Source organism: Coregonus clupeaformis, chromosome 33, assembly GCF_020615455.1.
Source record: "Coregonus clupeaformis isolate EN_2021a chromosome 33, ASM2061545v1, whole genome shotgun sequence".
In the NCBI taxonomy this organism is placed as follows: domain Eukaryota; kingdom Metazoa; phylum Chordata; class Actinopteri; order Salmoniformes; family Salmonidae; genus Coregonus; species Coregonus clupeaformis.
This window is the reverse complement of record NC_059224.1, coordinates 8,485,951-8,511,308: the sequence shown is the minus strand read 5'-3', so window position 1 is coordinate 8,511,308 and position 25,358 is coordinate 8,485,951. Positions and strand designations below refer to the sequence as shown.

At 45.1% G+C, this 25,358-nt stretch overlaps 1 protein-coding gene and 1 long non-coding RNA gene across 4 annotated transcripts; one reads left to right on the top strand and one right to left on the bottom strand.

The window, feature by feature from the left end:
* Positions 1 to 12,848: 12,848 nt before the first annotated feature.
* Positions 12,849 to 14,397, top strand: LOC121549233. The gene is made up of 3 exons (XR_005996774.1): positions 12,849 to 13,356; positions 13,578 to 13,840; positions 13,940 to 14,397. It is a non-coding gene; the product is annotated as an uncharacterized LOC121549233 (long non-coding RNA).
* A 1,752-nt stretch (positions 14,398 to 16,149) lies between these two features.
* On the bottom strand, positions 16,150 to 25,149 carry LOC121548573 (AN1-type zinc finger protein 3-like). Of its 3 annotated transcripts, XM_041860045.2 has the most exons (7): positions 24,874 to 25,149; positions 24,425 to 24,775; positions 21,697 to 21,737; positions 20,572 to 20,769; positions 18,352 to 18,420; positions 18,084 to 18,251; positions 16,150 to 17,939 (listed from the first exon to the last, which is right to left on the bottom strand). In XM_041860045.2, the coding sequence occupies exons 2-7, from the start codon at positions 24,487 to 24,489 to the stop codon at positions 17,785 to 17,787; spliced, it is 696 nt and encodes a 231-aa protein (XP_041715979.1). In that variant the 5' UTR covers positions 24,490 to 24,775; positions 24,874 to 25,149; the 3' UTR covers positions 16,150 to 17,784. The 3 variants fall into 3 exon arrangements, with proteins under 3 accessions (XP_041715979.1, XP_045066069.1, XP_041715980.1); XM_045210134.1 differs by having other exon boundaries at positions 24,425 to 25,149; XM_041860046.2 differs by lacking the exon at positions 24,425 to 24,775.
* Between the last annotated feature and the right edge of the window lie 209 nt (positions 25,150 to 25,358).

Below are 25,358 nucleotides of genomic sequence, written 5' to 3'. Positions count from 1 at the left end.
CTTCCTCCAAAGATTTTCTATGGGGTTGAGATCTGGAGACTGGCTAGGCCACTCCAGGACCTTGAAATGCTTCTTACGAAGCCACTCCTTCGTTGCCCGGGCAGTGTGTTTGGGATCATTGTCATGCTGAAAGACCCAGCCACGTTTCATCTTCAATGCCCTTGCTGATGGAAGGAGATTTTCACTCAAAATCTCACGATACATGGCCCCATTCATTCTTTCCTTTACACCCCGTCGGATCAGTCATCCTGGTCCCTTTGCAGAAAAACAGCCCCAAAGCATGATGTTTCCACCCCCATGCTTCACAGTAGGTATGGTGTTCTTTGGATGCAACTGAGCATTCTTTGTCCTCCAAACACGACCGAGTTGAGTTTTTACCAAAAAGTTCTATTTTGGTTTCATCTGACCATATGACATTCTCCCAATCCTCTTCTGGATCATCCAAATGCACTCTAGCAAACTTCAGACGGGCCTGGACATGTACTGGCTTAAGCAGGGGGACACGTTTTTGTACTGCAGGATTTGAGTCCCTGGCGGCGTAGTGTGTTACTGATGGTAGGCTTTGTTACTTTGGTCCCAGCTCTCTGCAGGTCATTCACTAGGTCCCCCCGTGTGGTTCTGGGATTTTTGCTCACCGTTCTTGTGATTATTTTGACCCCACGCGGGTGAGATCTTGCGTGGAGCCCCAGATCGAGGGAGATTATCAGTGGTCTTGTATGTCTTCCATTTCCTAATAATTGCTCCCACAGTTGATTTCTTAAAACCAAGCTGCTTACCTATTGCAGATTCAGTCTTCCCAGCCTGGTGCAGGTCTACAATTTTGTTTCTGGTGTCCTTTGACAGCTCTTTGGTCATGGCCATAGTGGAGTTTGGAGTGTGACTGTTTGAGGTTGTGGACAGGTGTCTTTTATACTGATAACAAGTTCAAACAGGTGCCATTAATACAGGTAACGAGTGGAGGACAGAGGAGCCTCTTAAAGAAGAAGTTACAGGTCTGTGAGAGCCAGAAATCTTGCTTGTTTGTAGGTGACCAAATACTTATTTTCCACCATAATTTGCAAATAAATTCATAAAAAATCCTACAATGTGATTTTCTGGAGAAAAAAAATCTCTCAATTTGTCTGTCATAGTTGACGTGTACCTATGATGAAAAATTACAGGCCTCTCTCATCTTTTTAAGTGGGAGAACTTGCACAATTGGTGGCTGACTAAATACTTTTTTCCCCCACTGTATTTTGAATACTTAGCAGGACAAGAACATTGTCCAATTCATGCACTTATCAAGAGAACATCCCTTGTCATCCCTACTGCTTTTGATCTGGTGGACTCACTAAACACACATGCTTCGTTTGTAAATTATGTCCGAGTGTGCCCCTGGCTAACCGGAAAAAATAAGAAAATGGTGCCTTCTGGTTTGCTTAAAATAAGGAATTTGAAATGATTAATACTTTTGATACTTAAGTATACTTTAGCAATTACATTTACTTTTGATACTTTGTGTATTTAAAACCAAGTACAGTGGTGGAAAAAAGTATTTAGTCAGCCACCAATTGTGCAAGTTCTCCCACTTAAAAAGATGAGAGAGGCCTGTAATTTCATCATAGGTACACGTCAACTATGACAGACAAAATGAGAATTTTTTTTCCAGAAAATCACATTGTAGGATTTTTAATGAATTTATTTGCAAATTATGGTGGAAAATAAGTATTTGGTCAATAACAAAAGTTTCTCAATACTTTGTTATATACCCTTTGTTGGCAATGACACAGGTCAAACGTTTTCTGTAAGTCTTCACAAGGTTTTCACACACTGTTGCTGGTATTTTGGCCCATTCCTCCATGCAGATCTCCTCTAGAGCAGTGATGTTTTGGGGCTGTCGCTGGGCAACACGGACTTTCAACTCCCTCCAAAGATGTTGTATGGGGTTGAGATCTGGAGACTGGCTAGGCCACTCCAGGACCTTGAAATGCTTCTTACGAAGCCACTCCTTCGTTGCCCGGGCGGTGTGTTTGGGATCATTGTCATGCTGAAAGACCCAGCCACGTTTCATCTTCAATGCCCTTGCTGATGGAAGGAGGTTTTCACTCAAAATCTCAAGATACATGGCCACATTCATTCTTTCCTTTACACGGATCAGTCGTCCTGGTCCCTTTGCAGAAAAACAGCCCCAAAGCATGATGTTTCCACCCCCATGCTTCACAGTAGGTATGGTGTTCTTTGGATTTAACTCAGCATTCTTTGTCTTCAAAACACGACGAGTTTAGTTTTTACCAAAAAGTTATATTTTGGTTTCATCTGACCATATGACATTCTCCCAATCCTCTTCTGGATCATCCAAATGCACTCTAGCAAACTTCAGACGGGCCTGGACATGTCCTGACTTAAGCAGGGGGACACGTCTCGCACTGCAGGATTTGAGTCCCTGGCGGCGTAGTGTGTTACTGATGGTAGGCTTTGTTACTTTGGTCCCAGCTCTCTGCAGGTCATTCACTAGGTCCCCCCCGTGTGGTTCTGGGATTTTTGCTCACCGTTCTTGTGATCATTTTGACCCCACGGGGTGAGATCTTGCGTGGAGCCCCAGATCGAGGGAGATTATCAGGGGTCTTGTATGTCTTCCATTTCCTAATAATTGCTCCCACAGTTGATTTCTTCAAACCAAGCTGCTTACCTATTGCAGATTCAATCTTCCCAGCCTGGTGCAGGTCTACAATTTTGTTTCTGGTGTCCTTTGACAGCTCTTTGGTCTTGGCCATAGTGTGACTGTTTGAGGTTGTGGACAGGTGTCTTTTATACTGATAACAAGTTCAAACAGGTGCCATTAATACAGGTAACGAGTGGAGGACAGAGGAGCCTCTTAAAGAAGAAGTTACAGGTCTGTGAGAGCCAGAAATCTTGCTTGTTTGTAGGTGACCAAATACTTATTTTCCACCATAATTTGCAAATAAATTCATTAAAAATCCTACAATGTGATTTTCTGGAGAAAAAAAATCTCAATTTGTCTGTCATAGTTGACGTGTACCTATGATGAAAATTACAGGCCTCTCTCATCTTTTTATGTGGGAGAACTTGCACAATTGGTGGCTGACTAAATACTTTTTTTCCCCACTGTACTTTTACTCAAGTAGTATTTTACTGGTTGACTTTCACTTGGGTCATTTTCTATTAAGGTATCTTTACTTTTACTCAAGTATGAAAATTGGGTACTTTTTCCACCACTGGTAGTTTCTTAAGAGGGCCACTTTTACTTGGGTAAATTACAATGTAAGTAACAGTACTTTTACTTAAGTACAGCTTTTCAGTACTTTACCCACCTCTGGTAGTGGTATTGACTGTTTATAGTTGAAAAAGTAGGTTGATGGAAATATTTGGTTGGTTCATTGATTGATTGGGTAGGAATCGTAGGATAGCATGAATATGTGAAAGTTGGTTTGGTGTCTATAGTTTGAATGGTTGGAGTTACTGTTGCTGGGATATTTTATGCTAATTTATGCCTATTTATGTAGATATAAACTCAGCAAAAAAAGAAACGTCCTCTCACTGTCAACTGCGTTTATTTTCAGCAAACTTAACGTGTAAATATTTGTATGAACATAATATTCAACAACTGAGACATAAACTGAACAAGTTCCACAGACGTGACTAACAGAAATTGAATAATGTGTCTGGTGTGGACACCAGCTGCATTAAGTACTGCAGTGCATCTCCTCATGGACTGCACCAGATTTGCCAGTTCTTGCTGTGAGATGTTACCCCACTCTTCCACCAAGGCACCTGCAAGTTCCCGGACATTTCTGGGGGGGAATGGCCCTAGCCCTCACCCTCAGATCCAACAGCTCCCAGACGTGCTCAATGGGATTGAGATCCGGGCTCTTCGCTGGCCATGGCAGAACACTGACATTCCTGTCTTGCAGGAAATCCCGCACAGAAAGAGCCGTATGGCTGGTGGCATTGTCATGCTGGAGGGTCATATCAGGATGAGCCTGCAGGAAGGGTACCACATGAGGGAGGAGGATATCTTCCCTGTAACGCACAGCGTTGAGATTGCCTACAATGACAACAAGCTCAGTTCGATGATGCTGTGACACACCGCCCCAGACCGTGACGGACCCTCCACCTCCAAATCGATCCCACACCAGAGTACAGGCCTCGGTGTAATGCTCATTCCTTCAACGATAAACACGAATCTGACCATCACCCCTGGTGAGACAAAACCGCGACTCGTCAGTGAAGAGCACTTTTTGCCAGTCCTGTCTGGTCCAGCAACGGTGGGTTTGTGCCCATAGGCGATGTTGTTGCTGGTGATGTCTGGTGAGGACCTGCCTTACAACAGGCCTACAAGCCCTCAGGTGAGCCTCTCTCAGCCTATTGTGGACAGTCTGAGCACTGATGGAGGGATTGTGCGTTCCTGGTGTAACTCGGCAGTTGTTGTTGCCATCCTGTACCTGTCCTGCAGGTGATGTTCGGATGTACCGATCCTGTGCAGGTGTTGTTACACGTGGTATGCCACTGCGAGGACGATCAGCTGTCCGACCTGTCTCCCTGTAGCGCTGTCTTGGGCGTCTCACAGTACGGACATTGCAATTTATTGCCCTGGCCACATCTGCAGTCCTCATGCCTCCTTGCAGCATGCCTAAGGCACGTTCACGCAGATGAGCAGGGACCCTGGGCATCTTTCTTTTGGTGTTTTTCAGAGACAGTAGAAAGGCCTCTTTAGTGTCCTAAGTTTTCATAACTGTGACCTTAATTGCCTACAGTCTGTAAGCTGTTAGTGTCTTAACGACCGTTCAACAGGTGCATGTTCATTAATTGTTTATGGTTCATTGAACAAGCATGGGAAACAGTGTTTAAACCCTTTACAATGAAGATCTGTGAAGTTATTTGGATTTTTACGAATTATCTTTGAAAGACAGGGTCCTGAAAAAGGGACGTTTCTTTTTTTGCTGAATTTAGTTGATACAAGTTTTTTAAGAATTTGAAGTTAGGATAGCCTGAAAGTTGTAAGGTTGGTCTTCTAAATGAATTGGCCAATGAGCAGGATGATTTTGATTAGATACCTCCGCATTGTTACAAAATTTGTGAGGCACACGGCGTTGCGGTACAGCACTTGTTTTTGGCCTCCGGAGACTCCTCAATTGCGTCACACCCTTTGTACGGAGCCTCCGGCCCGCTACCTCAGATCAAGCATGAATACCCCCAAGGAGTTGTCTACGTCAGCCAATGAAGACAACGTTCACTATGAAACCGAGCAGAAGAGACACTTGTTAATTCTAACTATGTTTGTCATCCATTACTATGATGTGTTGACCTAAACGAGTGGCAGCCATGTTGATCTCAATAGGCTCACACTATAACATTTGTAAACAAACAAAGAAATCACTAACTGGGCAGTATGAATGCATCTCTGTGAGTCTTTCTCAGGCGTGTAATCATTAGTCCAAACTGTAGCAAATCGATTTTCTATTGGACAAATTCGGGTAGGTCCCTCCCTGTTTTGTTTGCTTCCATTTAATAAACAATTTGCAACAGAGTCGGCGTAGTGAATACACGCCCCGTTTCACTTTCTATGAGCCACCCACACCTCACTGCTCTCCTCTCTCTGTTCAGCTGCTGTGTGTGGATGAGTGTCTTACAGGACTTTCCCTTCCTTTTTTAATATACACTGCTCAAAAAAATAAAGGGAACACTAAAATAACACATCCTAGATCTGAATGAATGAAATAATCTCATTAAATACTTTTTTCTTTACATAGTTGAATGTGCTGACAACAAAATCACACAAAAATTATCAATGGAAATCAAATGTATCAACCCATGGAGGTCTGGATTTGGAGTCACCCTCAAAATGAAAGTGGAAAACCACAGTACAGGCTGATCCAACTTTGATGTAATGTCCTTAAAACAAGTCAAAATGAGGCTCAGTAGTGTGTGTGGCCTCCACGTGCCTGTATGACCTCCCTAAAACGCCTGGGCATGCTCCTGATGAGGTGGCGGATGGTCTCCTGAGGGATCTCCTCCCAGACCTGGACTAAAGCATCCGCCAACTCCTGGACAGTCTGTGGTGCAACGTGGTGTTGGTGGATGGAGCGAGACATGATGTCCCAGATGTGCTCAATTGGATTCAGGTCTGGGGAACGGGCGGGCTAGTCCATAGCATCAATGCCTTCCTCTTGCAGGAACTGCTGACACACTCCAGCCACATGAGGTCTAGCATTGTCTTGCATTAGGAGGAACCCAGGGCCAACCGCACCAGCATATGGTCTCACAAGGGGTCTGAGGATCTCATCTCGGTACCTAATGGCAGTCAGGCTACCTCTGGCGAGCACATGGAGGGCTGTGCGGCCCCCCAAAGAAATTCCACCCCACACCATGACTGACCCACCGCCAAACCGGTCATGCTGGAGGATGTTGCAGGCAGCAGAACGTTCTCCACGGCGTCTCCAGACTCTGTCACGTCTGTCACGTGCTCAGTGTGAACCTGCTTTCATCTGTGAAGAGCACAGGGCGCCAGTGGCGAATTTGCCAATCTTGGTGTTCTCTGGCAAATGCCAAACGTCCTGCACGGTGTTGGGCTGTAAGCACAACCCCCCACCTGTGGACGTCGGGCCCTCATACCACCCTCATGGAGTCTGTTTCTGACCGTTTGAGCAGACACATGCACATTTGTGGCCTGCTGGAGGTCATTTTGCAGGGCTCTGGCAGTGCTCCTCCTGCTCCTCCTTGCACAAAGGCGGAGGTAGCAGTCCTGCTGCTGGGTTGTTGCCCTCCTACGGCCTCCTCCACGTCTCCTGATGTACTGGCCTGTCTCCTGGTAGCGCCTCCATGCTCTGGACACTACGCTGACAGACACAGCAAACCTTCTTGCCACAGCTCGCATTGATGTGCCATCCTGGATGAGCTGCACTACCTGAGCTACTTGTGTGGGTTGTAGACTCCGTCTCATGCTACCACTAGAGTGAAAGCACCGCCAGCATTCAAAAGTGACCAAAACATCAACCAGGAAGCATAGGAACTGAGAAGTGGTCTGTGGTCACCACCTGCAAAACCAGTCCTTTATTGGGGGTGTCTTGCTAATTGCCTATAATTTCCACCTGTTGTCTATTCCATTTGCACAACAGCATGTGACATTTATTGTCAATCAGTGTTGCTTCCTAAGTGGACAGTTTGATTTCACAGAAGTGTGATTGACTTGGAGTTACATTGTGTTGTTTAAGTGTTCCCTTTATTTTTTTTTTGCAGTGTATATATATATTTTTCCCCTTCCTGAAGGTTGGTCTCTGCTGACAACAGCACTATGGGACAGATCTTTCCGGACCACATCTTCTCCTGCGCCAACTGTGACACCATCCTGACCAACCGCTCGGAGCTCATCTCCACACGCTTCACCGGCGCCACGGGCCAAGCCTTCCGCTTCACTATAGTGAGCCGGGTTACTACTCCTACTAGGTACACTACATGAACAAAAATATGTGGACACCCGCTCGTCGAATATCTCATTCCAAAATCATGGGCATTAATATGGAGTTGGTCCCCCTTTTGCTGCTATAACAGCCTTCACTCTTCTGGGAAGGCTTTCCACTAGATGTTGAAACAATGCTGCGGGGACTTGCTTCCATTCAGCCACAAGAGCATTAGTGAGGTCAGGCACTGATGTTGGGCGATTAGGCCTGGCTCACAGTCGGCTTTCCAATTCATCCCAAAGGTGTTCGATGGGGTTCAGGCCAGTGAAGTTGATGTTGGAACATTGCTGCAGGGACTTGCTTCCATTCAGCCACAAGAGTCCTGTGGTCCTCTGTAGCTCAATTGGTAGAGCATGGCGCTTGTAACACCAGGGTAGTGGGTTCGATCCCCGGGACCACCCATACGTAAGTCGCTTTGGATAAAAGCGTCTGCTAAATGGCATATTATTATTTATTATATTATTATAAGAGCATTCGTGAGGTCAGGCTATTAGGTCTGGCTCGCAGTCGGCATTCCAATTAATCCCAAAGGTGTTCGATGGGGTTCAGGTCAGGGCTCTGTGCAGGCCAGTCTGTATGGACCTCACTTTGTGCACGGGGCATTGTCATGCTGAAACAGGAAAGGGCCTTCCCCAAACTGTTGCCACAAATTTGGAAGCACAGAATCGTCTAGAATGTCAATGTATGCTGTAGCGTTAAGATTTCCCTTCACTGGAACTAAGGGTCCTAGCCCGAACGATGAAAAACAGCCCCATACCATTATTCCTCCTCCACCAAACTTTACAGTTGGCACTATGCATTGGGGCAGGTAGCGTTCTCCTGGCATCCGCCAAACCCAGATTCGTCCGTCGGACTGCCAGATGGTGACGTGTGATTCATCACTCCACTCCACAGTCCAATGGCGGCAAGCTTTACACCACTCCAGCTGACGCTGGGCATTGCGCATGGTGATCTTAGGCTTGTGTGCGGCTGCTCAGCCATGGAAACCCATTTAATGAACAGTTATTGTGCTGATGTTGCTTCCAAACGCAGTTTTACGCTCTGTGCTTCAGCACTCGGCGGCCCCATTCTGTGAGCTTGTTTGGCCTACCACTTCGCGGCTGAGCCGTTGTTGCCCCTAGATGTTTCCACTTCACAATAACAGCACTTACAGCTCTAGCAGAGCAGAAATTTTACGAACTGACTTGTTGGAAAGGTGGCATCCTATGACGGTGCCACATTGAAAGTCACTGAGCTCTTCAGTAAGGCTGTTCTACTGCCAATGTTTGTCTATGGAGATTGCATGGCGGTGTGCTCGATTTTATACACCTGTCAGCAACGGGTGTGGCTGAAAGAGCCGAATCCACTAATTTAAAGGGGTGTCCACATACAGTGCATTTGGAAAGTATTCAGACCCCTTCCCCTTTTCTACATTTTGTTACATTACAGCCTTATTCTAAAATGGATTAAATACATTTTTTCCCTCATCAATCCTCACACAATACCCCATAATGACAAAGCGAAAACAAGTTTTTAGAAATGTTTGCACATTTATAACAAATAAAAAAACATACCTTATTTAAGTAAGTATTCAGACCCTTTGCTATGAGACTCGAAATTGAGCTCAGGTGCATCCTGTTTCCATTGATCATCCTTGAAATGTTTCTACAACTTGGAGTCCACCTGTGGTAAATTCAATTGATTGGACATGATTTGGAAAGGCACACACCTGTCTATATAAGGTCCCACAGTTGACAGTGCATGTCAGAGCAAAAACCAAGCAATCAGGTCGAAGGAATTGTCCATAGAGCTCCGAGACAGGATTGTGTCGAGGCACAGATCTGGGGAAGGGTACCAAAAAATGTCTGCAGCATTGAACGTCCCCAAGAACATAGTGGCCTCCATCATTCTTAAATGGAAATTGTTTGGAACCACCAAGACTCTTCCTCGAGCTGGCTGCCGGGCCAAACTGAGCAATCGGGGGAGAAGGGCCTTGGTCAGGGAGGTGACCAAGAACCCGATGGTTACTCTGACAGAGCTCCAGAGTTCCTCTGTGGAGATGGGAGAAACTTCCAGAAGGACAACCATCTCTGCAGCACTCAACCAATCAGGCCTTTATGGTAGAGTGGCCAGACGGAAACCACTCCTCAGTAAAAGGCACATGACAGCCTGCTTGAAATTTGCCAAAAGGCACCCAAAGGACTTAGACCATGAGAAACAAGATTCTCTGGTCTGATGAAACCAAGATTGAGTGGCCTGAATGCCAAGCATCACGTCTGGAGGAAACCTGGCACCATCCCTACGGTGAAGCATGGTGGTGGCAGCATCATGCTGTGGGGATGTTTCTTCAGTGGCAGGGACTGGGAGACTGGTCGGGGTCGAGGGAAAGATGAACAGAGCAAAGTACAGAGAGATCCTTGATGAAAACCTACTCCAGAGCGCTCAGGACCTCAGACTGGGGCGAAGGTTCACCTTCCAACAGGACAACGACCCTAAGCACTCAGCCAAGACAACGCAGGAGTGGCTTTGGGACAAGTCTCTGAATGTCCTTGAGTGGCCCAGCCAGAGCCTGGACTTGAACCCGATGGAACATATCTGGAGAGACCTGAAAATAGCTGTGCAGCGACGCTCCCCATCCAACCTGACAGGGCTTGAGAGGATCTGCAGAGAATAATGGGAGAAACTCCCCAAATACAGTTGTGCCAAGCTGGTAGCGTCATACCCAAGAAGACTTGAGGCTGTAATGGCTGCCAAAGGTGCTTCAACAAAGTACTGAGTAAAGGGTCTGAATACTTATGTAAATGTAATATCTCAGTTTATTTCTAATACATTTGCAAACATTTCTAAAAACCTGTTTTTGCTTTGTCATTATGGGGTATTGTGTGTGCATACTGATGAGGGAAAAAACAATTTAATCAATTTTAGAATAAGGCTGTGACGTAACAAAATGTGGAAAAGGTCAAGGGGTCTGAATACTTTTCCGAATTGTATATTTTTGTATATTTCCCTTTTTTCTTCTTCATTTTATTCATTTTAACTATTTTATCCAGAGAAACTTACAGTTAGTGCATTCATCTTAAGATAGCTAGGTGGGACAACCACATATCACAGGCATTTTTCCTCAATAGCGTAGCTATCATCAGAGTCAGAGCTGGGGGGGGGGGGGTCAAGTGCAAGTGTTGGTTTAGTTATTTTTTGTAATTGTTCTGGGGTGTGGGGGTCAAGGTGAGGAGGAGGATTATTTAAGAAACTGTTTGAAGATTTCCGATGTTTTCGGAAGATGGGCAGGGACTCTGCTCTCCTAGCTTCAGGGGAAGCTGGTTCCACTATTGGGGTGCCAGGACAGAGAAGAGGTTGGACTGGGCTGAGTGGGAGCTGCCCTCCCGTAGGGGTGGGAGGGCCAAGAGACCTGAGGTGGCAGAATGGAGTGCTCGGTTGGGGTGTAGGGTTTGAGCATAGCCTGAAGGTAGGGAGGGGCAGTTCCTCTTGCTGTTCCGTAGGCAAGCACCATGGTCTTGTAGTGGATGCAAGCTTCGACTGGAAGCCAGTGGAGTGTGCGTGGAGCGGGGTGACATGAGAGAACTTGGGAAGGTTGAAAACCAGGCGGAATGCAGCATTCTGGATAAGTTTGCAGGGGTTTGATGGCACAAGAAGGGAGCCCAGCCAACAGCGAGTTGCAGTAGACCAGGCGGGAGAGGACAAGTGCCTGATTTAGGACCAGCGCCGCTTCCTGTGTGAGGTAGGGTCGTACTCTACGGATGTTGTAGAGCATAAACCTGCAGGATGTTTGCAGAGAACGACAGGGTGTTGTCCAGGGTCACGCCAAGGTTCTTTGCCCTCTGGGAGGGTGACACTGTGGTGTTGTCAACCATGATGGAGATGTCTTTGAGCGGGCAGGCCTTCCCGGGAGGAAGAGCAGTTCCATCTTGTCGAGGTTGAGGTGGTGGGCCGACATCCAAGTTGAGATATCTGCCAGGCATGCAGAGATGCGCGTCGCCACCTGGGTGTCAGAAGGGGGGAAGGAGAAAAGTAGTTGTGTCATCCGCATAGCAATGATATGAGAGACCATGTGAAGATATGACTGAGCTGAGTGACTTGGTGTATAGAGAGAAGAGGAGAGGGCCTAGAACCGAGCCCTGGGGGACACAAGTAGTGAGAGTATGTGGTGCAGACACAGATCCTCTCCACGTCAACTGGTAGGAGCGGCCTGCCAGGTAGGATGCAATCCGAGAGTGTGCAGAGCCTGAGACTCCCAGCCCTGAGAGGGTGGAGAGGAGGATCTGATGGTTCACGGTGAGAACAGAGGAGAGAGAGTCAGCTATGGCATTGTGGAGAGCCTCCGTGACACAGAGAAGAGCAGTCTTGGTTGAGTGACCCGTCTTGAAGCCTGACTGGTTAGGGTCAAGAAGATCTTTCTGAGAGCGATAACGCGAAAGTTGATCAGAGACAGCACGTTGGAGTGTTTTGGAAAGAAAAGAAAGAAGGGATACAGGTCTATAGTTTTTGACATCAGATGAGTCGAGTGTTGGTTTCTTGAGGAGGGGAGAAACTCTGGCCATTTTGAAGTCAGAGGGGACGCAGCCAGTGGTCAGGGATGAGGGAAGTGAAGAAGGTCTCCAGAGATGGAGGAGGGGATGGGGTGGAGTGGGCAGGTTGTCGGGCGGCCAGACAAACTAGTCGCAGGATGTCATCTGGAGAGAGAGGGGAGAAAGAGGTCAAGGCGTAGGGTAGTTCTGTGTGAGTGAGACCAGTAGACTCAATAGGCTGAGTGAATGAGTAGCGGATGTCGTCAACCTTTTTTTCAAAGTGGTTGACAAAGTCGTCCACGGAGGGGGTGGAGGATTAAGGAGGGAGGAGAAGGGGGGGAAATAGTTTCCTAGGGTTAGGGGCAGAAGCTTGACATTTAGAGTGGTAGAAAGTGGCTTTAGCAGGTGATACAGAGGAAGAGAAGGTAGAGAGGAGTGAAAGGATGATAGGTCCTCCAGAAATGTAGTTTTCCTCCATTTTTGCTCAGCAGCCCTGTTCTGTAAGCTCGCAATGTGTAGGTTGTAGTCAGTGTCCTGCGAATGACACCATGTCCTTAAAGGAAACACACATGACACCATGTTATCATTTCTCTAGCCTCGTCCCATCACTGTACGTGTCCATACAGAAATGGTTTTTCGAGATCGGTGTGGAAGAACTTGACTGGCCTGCACAGAGCCCTGACCTCAACCCCATCGAACACCTTTGGGATGAATTGGAACGCCGACTGCGAACCAGGCCTAATCGCCCAACATCAGTGCCCGACCTCACTAATGCTCTTGGGGCTGAATGGATGCAAGTCCCAGCAGCAATGTTCCAACACCTAGTGGAATGCCGTCCCAGAAGAGTGGAGGCTGTTATAGCAGCAAAGGGGGGACCAACTCCATATTACAGTTTTTCCCAATAGTTTCCTCACTAAAACTAGCCCATGAGGCACAATGACCCAAACCTGTAACTCATTTAGCAGAACCAGACACCAAATCGGCAATACTACTGGCACATTTTGCTTTACACTCAGATTGCAATTCTATAACAAACATTTGGCAAAAAACAAAATATTTTGTGCGCATATGAAAAGCAACACTGTTCAACAAGCTAAGCTCAATTACCAATTGATCACTTTCACTCTTCACATTTGCAAACACTAATTGCGTAAATGTTCACTTTGCAACCAGACCTTTGGTATGGATAAAAAGGCCACTGGTGAGTACTCCTGTGTTTGGAGAACAGGAGGAAACGTGGAGGAGGACCAAGTACCTGATGGAATTCAGGCGACTGTGGTGGACCATGTGGTCAACCATGGTTTGACCTTGAGAGAGGCTGGGCAGAGAGTGCAGCCCAATCTGAGCCGCTTCACCGTAGCGTCCATCATCCGGACGTTCCAAAGGGAGAATAGGTATGTACTGCAGACGATGGACCTATCTACTACTTTTACTACTACATAAAGCACAGTAAAGACTGTAGATTCCAATACATACTGTAAGGTGAAGCAAAGTCAATGTTTCATGTATTACTGGATGTATGAAATTAGGAGCTACTACTTTGTAACATGTTTATCTTGTATACTGTATTACTGTAGTGTTTACTGTACTGTATGCTATTTTTTTGTTTTTGTAGAACTGAAAGACGACCACCACGTGGTGGTAGAACGTGTCTATTTACAGATGAACAGGAGGCTGTCGTTGTGCAAATTGTAGTTCAAAATAATGCCATAAGACTGTGGGAAATCCAACAACAGATTATTGAAAACCCATAACATCGGTGAGCTTATCAACCATAGCCCGCATCCTTAAGAAACACCATCTCCAGATGAAGCAAATCTACAGAGTCCCATTTGAAAGGAATTCCCAAAGAGTGAAGGGTAAACAGTACAAATACAAGTAAGCAATGTACTAGTGTTACACTCTTGAAACATTAGACTCATTGATGTTGCCAGGAACTTTACTATACCGCAATTACAGTATTTACTGTCATTTCAGAGAATCATGGAGTTGGATGCAAGTCCCATCCCCCAGGAACTCCTATTCATAGATGAGGCTGGATTCAATTGAGCAAAGACGAGGAGAGGAAGGAACATCATTGGTCATCATTGAGGTACCTGGCCAGCGCGGGGGAAATGTCACCATATGTGCAACTATGAGCCACAATGGGGTCCTCCACCGCCACGCCAACCTTGGACCATACAACACTGCCCATCTCCTTCATTTCCTGAACACATCACATGACAATCTTTTTCAGCCAGAGCAGAGAGGGCCAGATGATTCTGAGCAGCAAATGTATGTTCTAATTTGGGACAACGTGAGTTTCCATCGGGCTGCTCAGGCCCGCAACTGGTTCCATGACCATTCCAGGTTAACAATTCTCTATCTCCCACCTAGGTCCAAAAGACTTCTCAACAGCTTCTACCCCCAAGCCATAAGACTCCTGAACAGCTAATCATGGCTACCCGGACTATTTGCACTGTCCCCCCACCCCATCTTTTTACGCTGCTGCTACTCTGTTAATTATTTATGCATAGTCACTTTAACTCTACCCACATGTACATATTACTTCAACTACCTGGTGCCCCCGCACATTGACTCTGCACCGGTACCCCCCTGTATATATAGCCTCCCTACTGTTATTTAATTTTACTTCTGCTCTTTTTTTCTCAACTCTTTTGTTTTATTCTACTTTTTTATTTTTATTAAAAATAAATGCACTGTTGGTTAAGGGCTGTAAGTAAGCATTTCACTGTAATGTCTGCACCTGTTGTATTCGGTGCATGTGGCCAATAACATTTGATTTGATATTCCCCATTTCTCAACCCCATTGAGGAGTTGTTTTCAGCATGGCGGTGGAAGGTGTATGATCGCAAACCCCATGAACGTATGGCCCTTCTCCAGGCAATGGAGGAGGCCTGTGGTGACATTCCAGCAGGTTCCTGTCAGGAGTTGATGCATCATGTCAGAAGATACTTCCCCTGCTGTCTTGCCAAGGAGAATATCGCCTGTGATGTTGATGAAAATCTGTGGCCGGACCAAAACAGAATTTACTGATTTTGTTTTCGCAATGGAGTATGTGTTTCTTGACTTATGATTTTTACTGTATTTTGACAGTTTATCTATTCCTTACAGTTGATCTAACATACAGTAGTACAAATAGGCTATTTTTCTTCCTTTGCATATGCAAAATATTTACTGTATGTGTGCTTACAGTATGCTGTTAGCCATGCATTGAGCCATGTTGCAAAAATTAGTTTTTCCAATTGTGTTCCCTTGTTTGAGTACACGCAAACAATATACAGTATAACGATCTTAGTCTTTACACTGAAATAGGTTCTGATAGTGTTTTGAATATGTCACAATGTGATCTCGGTTGTCACCAAGTTAGATTCAGTTGATGTGTATCTCATTTGTATGCAGTGTTTCATTTTGAGCAGGGAGTACATGATTTTGATTGCTGTGTTTCATTTAGCAAGATCGGGTTTGGGGAAATTGGCCAACTTGTGTTTTGAGTACTTGAGATGTAGTTTCAGCAAATATGTCAGACTAGCTACATTAACCTTAAGGTTGTAATTGTCAAAAACAGATTTGGTTAACAAGGTCAGTGGTGTAATTCTGATTTGGAGAGTCATTCAAGTGACATTTCCCACTGGAGCTTCTAATAACACCTATAGTATGTGAATGTGTCAATCAACTACAGAACCTATGATCAACCTCAAATGCTGACAATTTTGTAACAGTTATTGAAAGACAACGACCAGTGTAAATATGTTCAAAATACAATTTACTGGCATTAACATTTCTGTTTTAAGTTCTGTATTTCTTTTCAGGTTGAATAGTCTTACAACACTATCCTTCCAAGTCTTGTTCATCACTCAGAAATCAAAGCTAGGGTTGAGTAAAGGCGACTTTTTTTCCTTTGCCAGGCCTCTGCGGCTGATGGATTGTTATAAAGCCATTCATCATGAAATCAACTTTACCTTCTGCGTTGCCCCACTTCTCTGATCAAGATAACATTAATATGGGGTAAGGTATTGGGCAATCCTCAAAACAAGGGCTAGATTAAGTTGTCATCTCAACAAAGCATAAGTGTACAGGCAAAGACACGTGAACAGATTAAAATCGTATGATATTCATTGGTCAGTCAGAAGTAGGTGGTCTACTTTTTTCAGACAAGTTGCATATGTAAAAAGACATACAATTTCTCAATTTTAGAGCTTTTTATTTTTCATTACGGACATTTGCCAAATTCACCATGGAATCAGGTTTGCACTTTCCGTTGTCACTTGTTTTGATGGACTGCTTAAAAGTTTCTGTAGAAATGAATGCAAGTGTTTCCCCTTATTTTCCCATCATAATTCAATGTTAAAGACCACACAGACTACCCATTCCTCTAATCCAGTTTAATCATCCTCAGCAAAAAGGCAAAACACAATAAAAGGATAACTTTTTTTTTTGTAATACATTTAACTAAATATGCAGCTCTATGCTAATGTGTAAGTAAATCAAAACCATATGGTTAAATACAATTTATTTTAAGATGCAGAAAGATATTAATTTCTTCCATTAGCACTCGAGAGAACAGGTCGCAAAAATATCAAAAACCAGCCACAGTCTGCTCTTTTTTTTTTTTACCATTCTACACATCACTCCCTCTATCCTTCAATCTTTCCTCGAACCAGAAGGGGGCCAGTGAGAGTCGAAGGAAGCAGAGAAGAGGGGGAGTGAGTGAGTGAAGAATGAGATGAGCATTGGGACCAGCACAGTAAAGTAGTATGACTAGGGTAGGAGGAGGAGAATGATATGGAACAGACTAGCAGTATACTACTTAGAATGAACCAATGTATCAGGCATGCATTCTAAGTGGTATTCTAGTATGGCCATATGAACAGAGCCATGGTTTGACAGTCCAAGGAGTCAGGGATGTTGTATGTATAGAAGAGGGAGTAAAGGACAGTGCAGGGGGTATTACAAAACAGAAAGAGCACGAACAGCATCACTCATTCAAAGGGCAGCAGGCAGAGAAGAGCTTCTGCTTCAGAGAGGTTCTGCTTGTGTGTGTCTCTAGTCCATTTGTTCATACTCTGATCCAACTGAGAGGAGCAGAGGAGGATGAGGAGGCTGGTTGCAGTACAAAGGTTAGTGGTCAAACCAGTCTGTCAGTCTCATAGGAACAAACACGGCCACACAACTGACCCAGGACCAGTGGGACGACGTCCTTACGCAACACATACATGCCAATTCAATCCAATGCCATGCAGGAGCCATTGGGCAAGGAAAGGAGAAAAGGTGTGGGGGGTTAAAGGTCAATATCCCACCCTCCTACAACCTGTGGAGTTGTCTAGGGACAGACAGGGCTATGTTCCGTTCCTCAGTGACCATTGACATAGTGAAAACCTGCTGACAAAGACGACCAAGGAGCCGGTAATGAGAGATTGGTCAGTTTCATATAGAAAGTACTGTTGCAGACAGTCTTTCGTGATCAGTGAAGCAGAGGGAAAAGAGGAGTGTTGTTGCGCTATGGTGTGCTAAAAAATTTAAATAATAATACCTGACCGATCCTTCTTTACAGGGTCCTTGTTGAATCTGAAGTTCGGGCGAGTTAAGGCTGTGAAAATGAACATGCGATAGTGACTGAGCGTGGCTCCAGAGGTTTCCATGGTGACAGTGTCCAAGTCAGTCCAAACTGTCAAGACTAACAGGAGTGGATCAACAATGGTCAGATCCAGAATGGTGGGTCTATTACAACCATGCTCTCTCCCTCTTCTCCCCCCCTCCCTCGCTCCCTTCCCCCTCTCTTGAAGTGCCTCGTGTGGAGACCGGCGGTCAACGGGGGCAACTCAGGAGCACTCTTCTCCAATGCGCTGGCACGAGCGGCCCACCTTGCGGTCCAGCTTCACCATCTTGAGGACGGCCTCCTCGCGCCCGCGCCCCAGGTGGTCGAACAGGCAGTCGTGCTGCTCAGGTAGACGGTGGAGCATGCAGAACACGTAGCCTAGGAGACAAAGAGGAGAGGAAGAATGAGGCAGAAAGAGAGAAAGATGGAAGAAGAAAATAATGTTAAAATGAGTGAAGTCACAGTGAGGAGACATGGAAACCAAGGGCAGATGTGTGTGTGTTGTTCCCATGTAGTACTGACCGCAGCGACAGGAGCCCAGTTCCTGCTGCACCAGCTCCAGTTTGGTTTGGCAGCGATAGCAGCGCCGGCGGTTTCTCTGCTTGGGTCCTCGGCTAGCCTCCTCGCTAGCCGCCTCCCCCTCAGAGTCCCCCCGTGCCCGTTTCTCCGGTGACGCCTCGCTCTCCGGCCCTGAAGCGGAAAGAACAGAAGGTTACACGGCGTCACAGAGTCCAACGTGGGACCTACAGTATCGCACAAACACACACAGGGAGCAGGAGCAAGGCTGTACCTGATTCGCAAGGCCGTTTTGTGGGCGTACAGAGGGTGCCTTGGGCGGTTTCTGTACATGACAATACTCCTGTGGAGAAGAAAAATCAAGTGAGACAAGAAACATTCCTCATTGATCAAGAGCCCAGATGGGTGTTACCTAGACCAAGAAGCAGGGAATTAGATACAGCTTTGGAGAACAAAAAATCTTGAAGAATTTAAAGACAATGTTATGCAACCAGATAAGCTCAAGTCATTTCAAATCCATATAAAAATCCTGACATGCCAAGTCTCTATTTATGTCAACATAGCCTTACATTCTTAACATGAAGGTTAAAAAAAATATATAAATATATATAAAAAAATACTGCTTTTGGTTTAAAACTAGAGACCTTAAGTGAAATCCTGGGAGAAGCAAGCAGGCCTTAACAGATTGTCAGTGCAACCATGTCGCCCCACTATGCTTCCTAACTGGGCCAGGCTGAGTACATGCATTGCCAGCAGAGTGAGACACACAGCACCACTCCTCCAGACGCAGAAATAGAAGCAGGCTGTCACCATGTCAGATCATGAAACACATACAGTATATACAATGAGTGTACAAAACATTAAGAACACCTGCTCTTTCCATGACAGACCATGTGAACGCTATGATCCCTTATTGATGTCACCTGTTAAGTCTACGTCAATCAGTGTAGCTGAAGGGGAGAAGACCGGTTAAAGAAGGATTTTTAAGCAGAGACAATTGAGACATGGATTATGTATGTGTGCCATTCAGAGGGTGAAAATATTTAAGTGCCTTTGAATGGGGTATGGTAGGTGCCAGGTGCACCAGTTTGTCAAGAACTGCAACGCTGCTGGGTTTTTCCACCCTCAACAGTTTCCTGTGTGTATCAAGAATGGTCCACCACCCAAAGGTCATCCAGCGAATTTAACTGTGGGAAGCATTGGAGTCAACATGGGCCAGCATCCCTGTGGAACGCGGTCGACACCTTGTAGTTCATTCCCGACTAATTGAGGCTGTTCTGTGGGCAAAAACGGGGTGCAACTCAATATTAGGAAGGTGTTCCTAATGTTTTGTACACTAAGTGTACATTGAGAGCAGGTGCGGTTCCTGAGTTAATTAAGCAATTAGCATCCCATAATTGTTTTTCCATTTTAGCCTTATTTTACCAGGTAAGTTGACTGAGAACACATTTTCATTTACAGCAACGACCTGGGGAATAGTTCCAGGGGAGAGGGGGATGAATGAGCCAATTGGAAGCTGGGGATGATTAGGTGGCCATGATGGTATGAGGTCCAGATTGGGAATTTAGCCAGCACCCCAGGATTAACACTCTTATGATAAGTGCCATGGGATCTTTAGTGACCACAGAGAGTCAAGACACCCGTTTAACATCCGAAAGACAGCGCCCTACACAGGGTAATGTCCCCAATCACTGCCCTGGGGCAATGGGATTTGATTTATATACATGTTTTTACCAGAGGAAAGAGTGCCTCCTACTGGTCCTCCAACACCACTTCCAGCAGCATCTGGTCTTCTAGCCAGGGACCGACCAGGACCAACCCTGCTTAGCTTCAGAGGCAAGCCAGCAGTGGGATGCAGGGTGGTATCATGCTTAGGGTCATGTATAAAAATGGTCAGTTGACCATTATTTTGGCTAGCATGGCTAGAAGAGATCTCAGTGACTTTGAAAGAGGGATTTCAAAAACGGCATAGGGGGTTTGAAGGGTGTGTGTCAGTCTCAACCCAATTGAACAATTATGGGAGATTCTGGAGCAGCGTCTGAGACAGCGTTTTCCACCACCATCAACAAAACACCAAATTATTGAATTTCTTGTGGAAGAATGACGTTATATTGCTCCAATAGAGTTCCAGACACTAGTATTTGTAATACTTGTGTATTTTCTAATAATTTGGATGAATCAACTACTTAATTGCAATTATTTGAAAGTATTTAAATAATTTCATAAATACTCTTCAAATAATTGTTTCTAAATTCATTTGAACCTAGGTCAGTTTGGTCCTAGGGGTATTTTAAATGTGAGTTTTTAAATATACAATTGTTTCCTAATACATACTTTCTTCAAAATCTATGTGAAAGTAATTGAAATACCTTAAATAGTATTTGAACCCAGGTCTGATTGAATGACTGAAAATGAACTCCGCTATGGTAATTCATTCAAAGGTTTCAGAAAGTGCAACATCTCAAAACTCGAAGTTGTGGACCCTTCATCTTACCCTCCTGTGTAGTGGATAACATGGGGACAGGGTCTTCGGGTGATGCCGATGGCTGCTCGGAGCTAGTGGGTGGTGACGACAATAAGGATTGGCTACTGCTGCTGGTCATCTCGCTACTGAAGACAGCCGATTGGCTACTCCCAGTGCTCGGGCTGGGTTTTGGGGCACAGTCCTCGTCTGTCTGCTTCTTCTCGATATCTGAAAGACAGATTAAATATAATGCTTTTTAGTGCCCCATGCGCCACATACATTGGCTCTTGACAGACCAGCTGCTTCAATGCACACAAACATACACACACGTGGGGGCATGCACCATTCCCCCCAAGACACCAATCATAAACTCAGATGGTCTGGCTTGAGAGGAGGTCAATACCTCAGAATGACCCTATTTTAGGCTACCAGAGAGTCTATCCATCAACTCCCTACCCCATTAGGGCAGCACAACCTCAAAAAGCAGCTGGGCCATATCTTAATCCTCCATAGAACTCATTTCTGCTGTCACTGTGCTCTTGTGTATCCAATCTATTCTAAGCAATGCTGCCCCCTTAGGTCCCGTCTTTGCCGGGCTCACTGGTTTCCATGGACACTGCCAGAGTTCCAGCATACTTTTTCTCTTCCATGCCTCCCAAAAAGGACTACAGAAGCCAGTCGCAAAACTTCAGTCACAATCTCCATTTTAGAGCTGCAATCTTTTACCACAGCAGGCTTGAGAGCCAACACCCTGACATACAGCAATGCATGCTATCAGTGAATATTTTCCCTGACATCCATCTTACTCATTCTTGAGAGATAGCCATTATGCCAGTAAGAAAGTCCATCTGGAAATAGGTTTTTGGCCCTTTCTGGATCCTGAAAATAGCCTAGTATTTTTTTACTGCATGCCTTTGGAATATTTCACAGGGATTTTATACCATAAGGGAAAATACTTTACTTCTACAAAATATATCTAACATACCAATTATGTTGGCTAATCAAAAGTGTAACAAAAACAGCGTTTCCGTAAAGCAGAGACATCACGAGGCAGCCATCTGCACCAGACAGCACACCCCCTCCTGATGTCTCAGGTACACACAGAGCTCTGCCACATAACAGAAACCCATTGTCCACACATATGGAAAGGCTTACCAGCAAAACATTTTGAGCAGAGGTTCATGGTTTTACTGGACCTGGGGAGAGATAAAAAATAAAAATCAGTCAGAATGGAAAATGGTACCAAGCCCACTAAACAACGTCAATGCAATCTGCATCCTCTTTGTAGCAAAATAACAAATAAAAAATACAATTTACTACCCCCCCCCCCATTCTCTCTCAGGACACTCAAACGTGACCCATTTTTTTGTACCCAGACAGTGATGGACCGATGAGGTTGCCATAGCTACAGAGAGTGAGTGAAAACAAGCTGATGGCAAGGGGTGACAGATGACAGGAAGTCAGGGCAGGGAAGAAGAGAAGGGGGAAACAAACAAAGGCTATGGGGGAGGGGAATGTAAAGGGCGTCGCAAACCATTGAAAAGGGAAGGAGCACAAGGTAGTAATAAAGTCAATCTTTTTTACTGCAACAAATGAGTAACAGGTAGACCTACATCCCTTTGATCTCGCCCCTCACTGGTTAACAAGCTAATCAGTCCAGGCTAAGCAGATGTGCGAAGTGGCCATTCTGACAGGGGCTTTGCCTTTTAGGACAACTGACCAACCGCCAGTGAGGGTTCATTACTGACTGAAGTAGGCTAATCAACTCAACATGGATAGGCCCAACAATGTTGTGGATCAATCACATTTTTGAAATACTGCATACATTACAAGATGTTGCATTCAGAAATAGCCTAGACAAACTATAGGCCTAAATAGAAAACCAAACAGAGAATCTATCCTCTCACAATCCTAATCATGTGGAATAGGCCAACTCAACACATGGCAGACTAAACTCCATGACACACATGCAAACAAATCAAGCCCTTCCATATAGAATCAAAAACCTGTTCAACTCAACAGAAACAACAACATATCCCACTAAACATGGAGCATTTTCTCAGGCTTTCCTTTGAATCCCTCCCTCAATGACATCACGTTTACAGAGGTAGGCTAATGGTTGTTCTCATTCTGGACGTCTCTTTGACACTCACTTTAATAGGAGGGCACATTGCTGGGATGTTTCTGTTCAGGGCTCTGTGATCCCTGTCAATACAGGAGAGGCTGGGACTAAGGTATTCAGACCATTGTGCCCTCTGGAGGGAACGTGACCAATGCAGTGTTCCAATTGACCTGGGATACATTTAGGACTCGTCCTACCATGACCTTAACTGCAATTTCCCCACGTACAACACATCATTCAGCAGTACAGTGACTAGGCCTATATCTAGAAAAGCCTCCATCATAGAAGTGAGTTCTGACCAGCCCCATGCTAGCTTAATCGTTGAATCCCTTCACTACATTGAAGACTTGTCTGCCTACCCACTTTCAGCTTACACGTTATAACCTAATGCCTCGTCTTCCTTCATTCCCATCTCCCTAAGGGCTTCCGCTGAGCTAACATGTTCATCAAAACAGAATATAAATCTAAAATAGTCTGTCCAATGGACAATGTCCATAGAAATCTATGGGTCTGTCACAATTATACGCATCAGGTAAGAACTGACCTAAAAACAGGACGGCGCTGCAAATTTGTCCCGAATTTCTTGAAATTAGCTAACTTCTAAATGCTAAGCCTATATCCTGCAGTGTTGAGATAGACCCCCCAATGTTGAATGAGACAGCCTGCCATGACAGCCCTAATCAAGAGCAATGCTCAAACTGAACAGGATGTTTGTTCATGGCTCTGGCTGTAATCAGGCATACTCTAAAAGAGATAGGTTTAACACACACACACACACACACACACAGCTACAAGGAAAGAAAGCCTGAGGGCTGTGAGGCCTTCAGAGGGGAAAACTGACAAGCTTCAGACACCTCAAACCAGGTGTTGACTGCAGGAGCAGTAAACAAGCTGCCGATTGCGTCACCTGACGTTGACAGGTGTGAGTAATTCAGTTTGCTCACATGTAGCCTAAGCAGAGTTGCCAACAACCGGATGTTCCGGTTTTCAGGGATACAGGCATTTTCAACCTAGCTTCCTTTTCCGCTGAAAACCGAACTCAGGCGTTTCTCTCACACCAACTACGTTAGGTTAACTCACATACAACACAGCCTAAAGATCCTCAGTGTGTCTAGTTGATGACATGGCACGAAAAAGATGGCCATGGTTTTGGTAATAAAATCCTCCAGGGATCAATATATCAGAGCCCCCCATACAGGATTAACTGTCCAGTTCAAACAAATCAACCATGCTTTATTCCTAGTACAGGCTTTAATCTTTGCTTGGTCCCTCTATTTCACAAAGGAGACTGGAATGTGAGGGAGGAACGTGCTGTAACTCGATTGTTGTTACACTATAATGACAGTCTGGAGAACATTGGATAAAGTGCCAACGTTTCATCTTCAGTTAAAATATCATAGCTATATGACTGGCTACATTTCCATTTAAGGAGACATAGCTAGCCGAACTAGAGCGAATAATAGCCTAGACTACATCAGATTCTAACCAGAAAACTTAAAAGAATTCAGAACCACAGTTGTGAAATCTCCAGAGCATGATTTGACGCTTTGATATAACGACACTCACGGACAGAGGTGTGATATACATATAAAAACATTCAGATATGAATCCGTTTTGTGTAGCTAGCGCAGCCATCAACATATCCCCAACCCCCACCCGGTCTGCTCAACAGAACAATAGATTTAGCCTAGGCGACATTAATTACCATCCCTACATTAACCCATCTCCACAACAAATCATACATGATGTGCGACATCTTACCCCCAAAATCCACAGGGACACCGAGTTGGTAAAGGTTTGCTGCGCTCACTACCAGTATCCCCCATGTCTTCAATAAAATGATGGTAAGCGAGGCTGGGGAGGAGACAGGGGCCTTGTCTTTGTAAAGGATCTTCAGCCAACTCAAAGTAGAAGATATCCGCTTCTATAAATAGTCCTCGGTCAAAAAAGGTGGATGGCTTTGCCGACACGAGCGGCCACAGCGATCCGAATAGTCATAAACTGCTCAGTTTGGATTAATTGATCATTCAAGTGTCCACAAGGGACTCAACGCAATCAGCTGGAGCTCGGCGACTACTAACAGCCAGAGGGGGTGTCAGTGCTTTGTCCAACCTGTAACATGAACGATACAAAACAAACACCATTACAATAAATATTTCCTACAATCTCAATATTAGCACACGTATTCGAAACAGCATATAAGCAGCTACCTCGTTATCATTCCACTATAGTACACGGTGTGCTGCGTTCCTCTTCGTGGGACCACCCTATTTATCTTGCCTGTGGGGGCAGTCTGGTCTCAAAGACGATACGTATTATACAGCGGCTGACCTATACAAAGTAAGCTGATCAGGAAACTACGGGTACCTGACCCTCATTATGGCTCACATTTAGAATAAAACGTGCACTGTGACCTATCAATAGAATCAAAATGGCGTTCATATAACACAATTCCCAGTGTTTCAGATTCCTGCGTAAGCAGGTCAGTGAACTATATAGGAACCGGCTGGGACGAGAGCGCAGTATGGTCGGAAATAAGAGGGGGGAACGTGGGTGAGATAACGAATGTATGCTCGCAGACACACAAGCAACCATTTAGATTAATGCGTTTTAAACACAAGTAATATATAAAAAAATATTTACTTATTTCACGGTTTAAATTGTTGAACAATAAGTATTACAAAGTGCGATATTG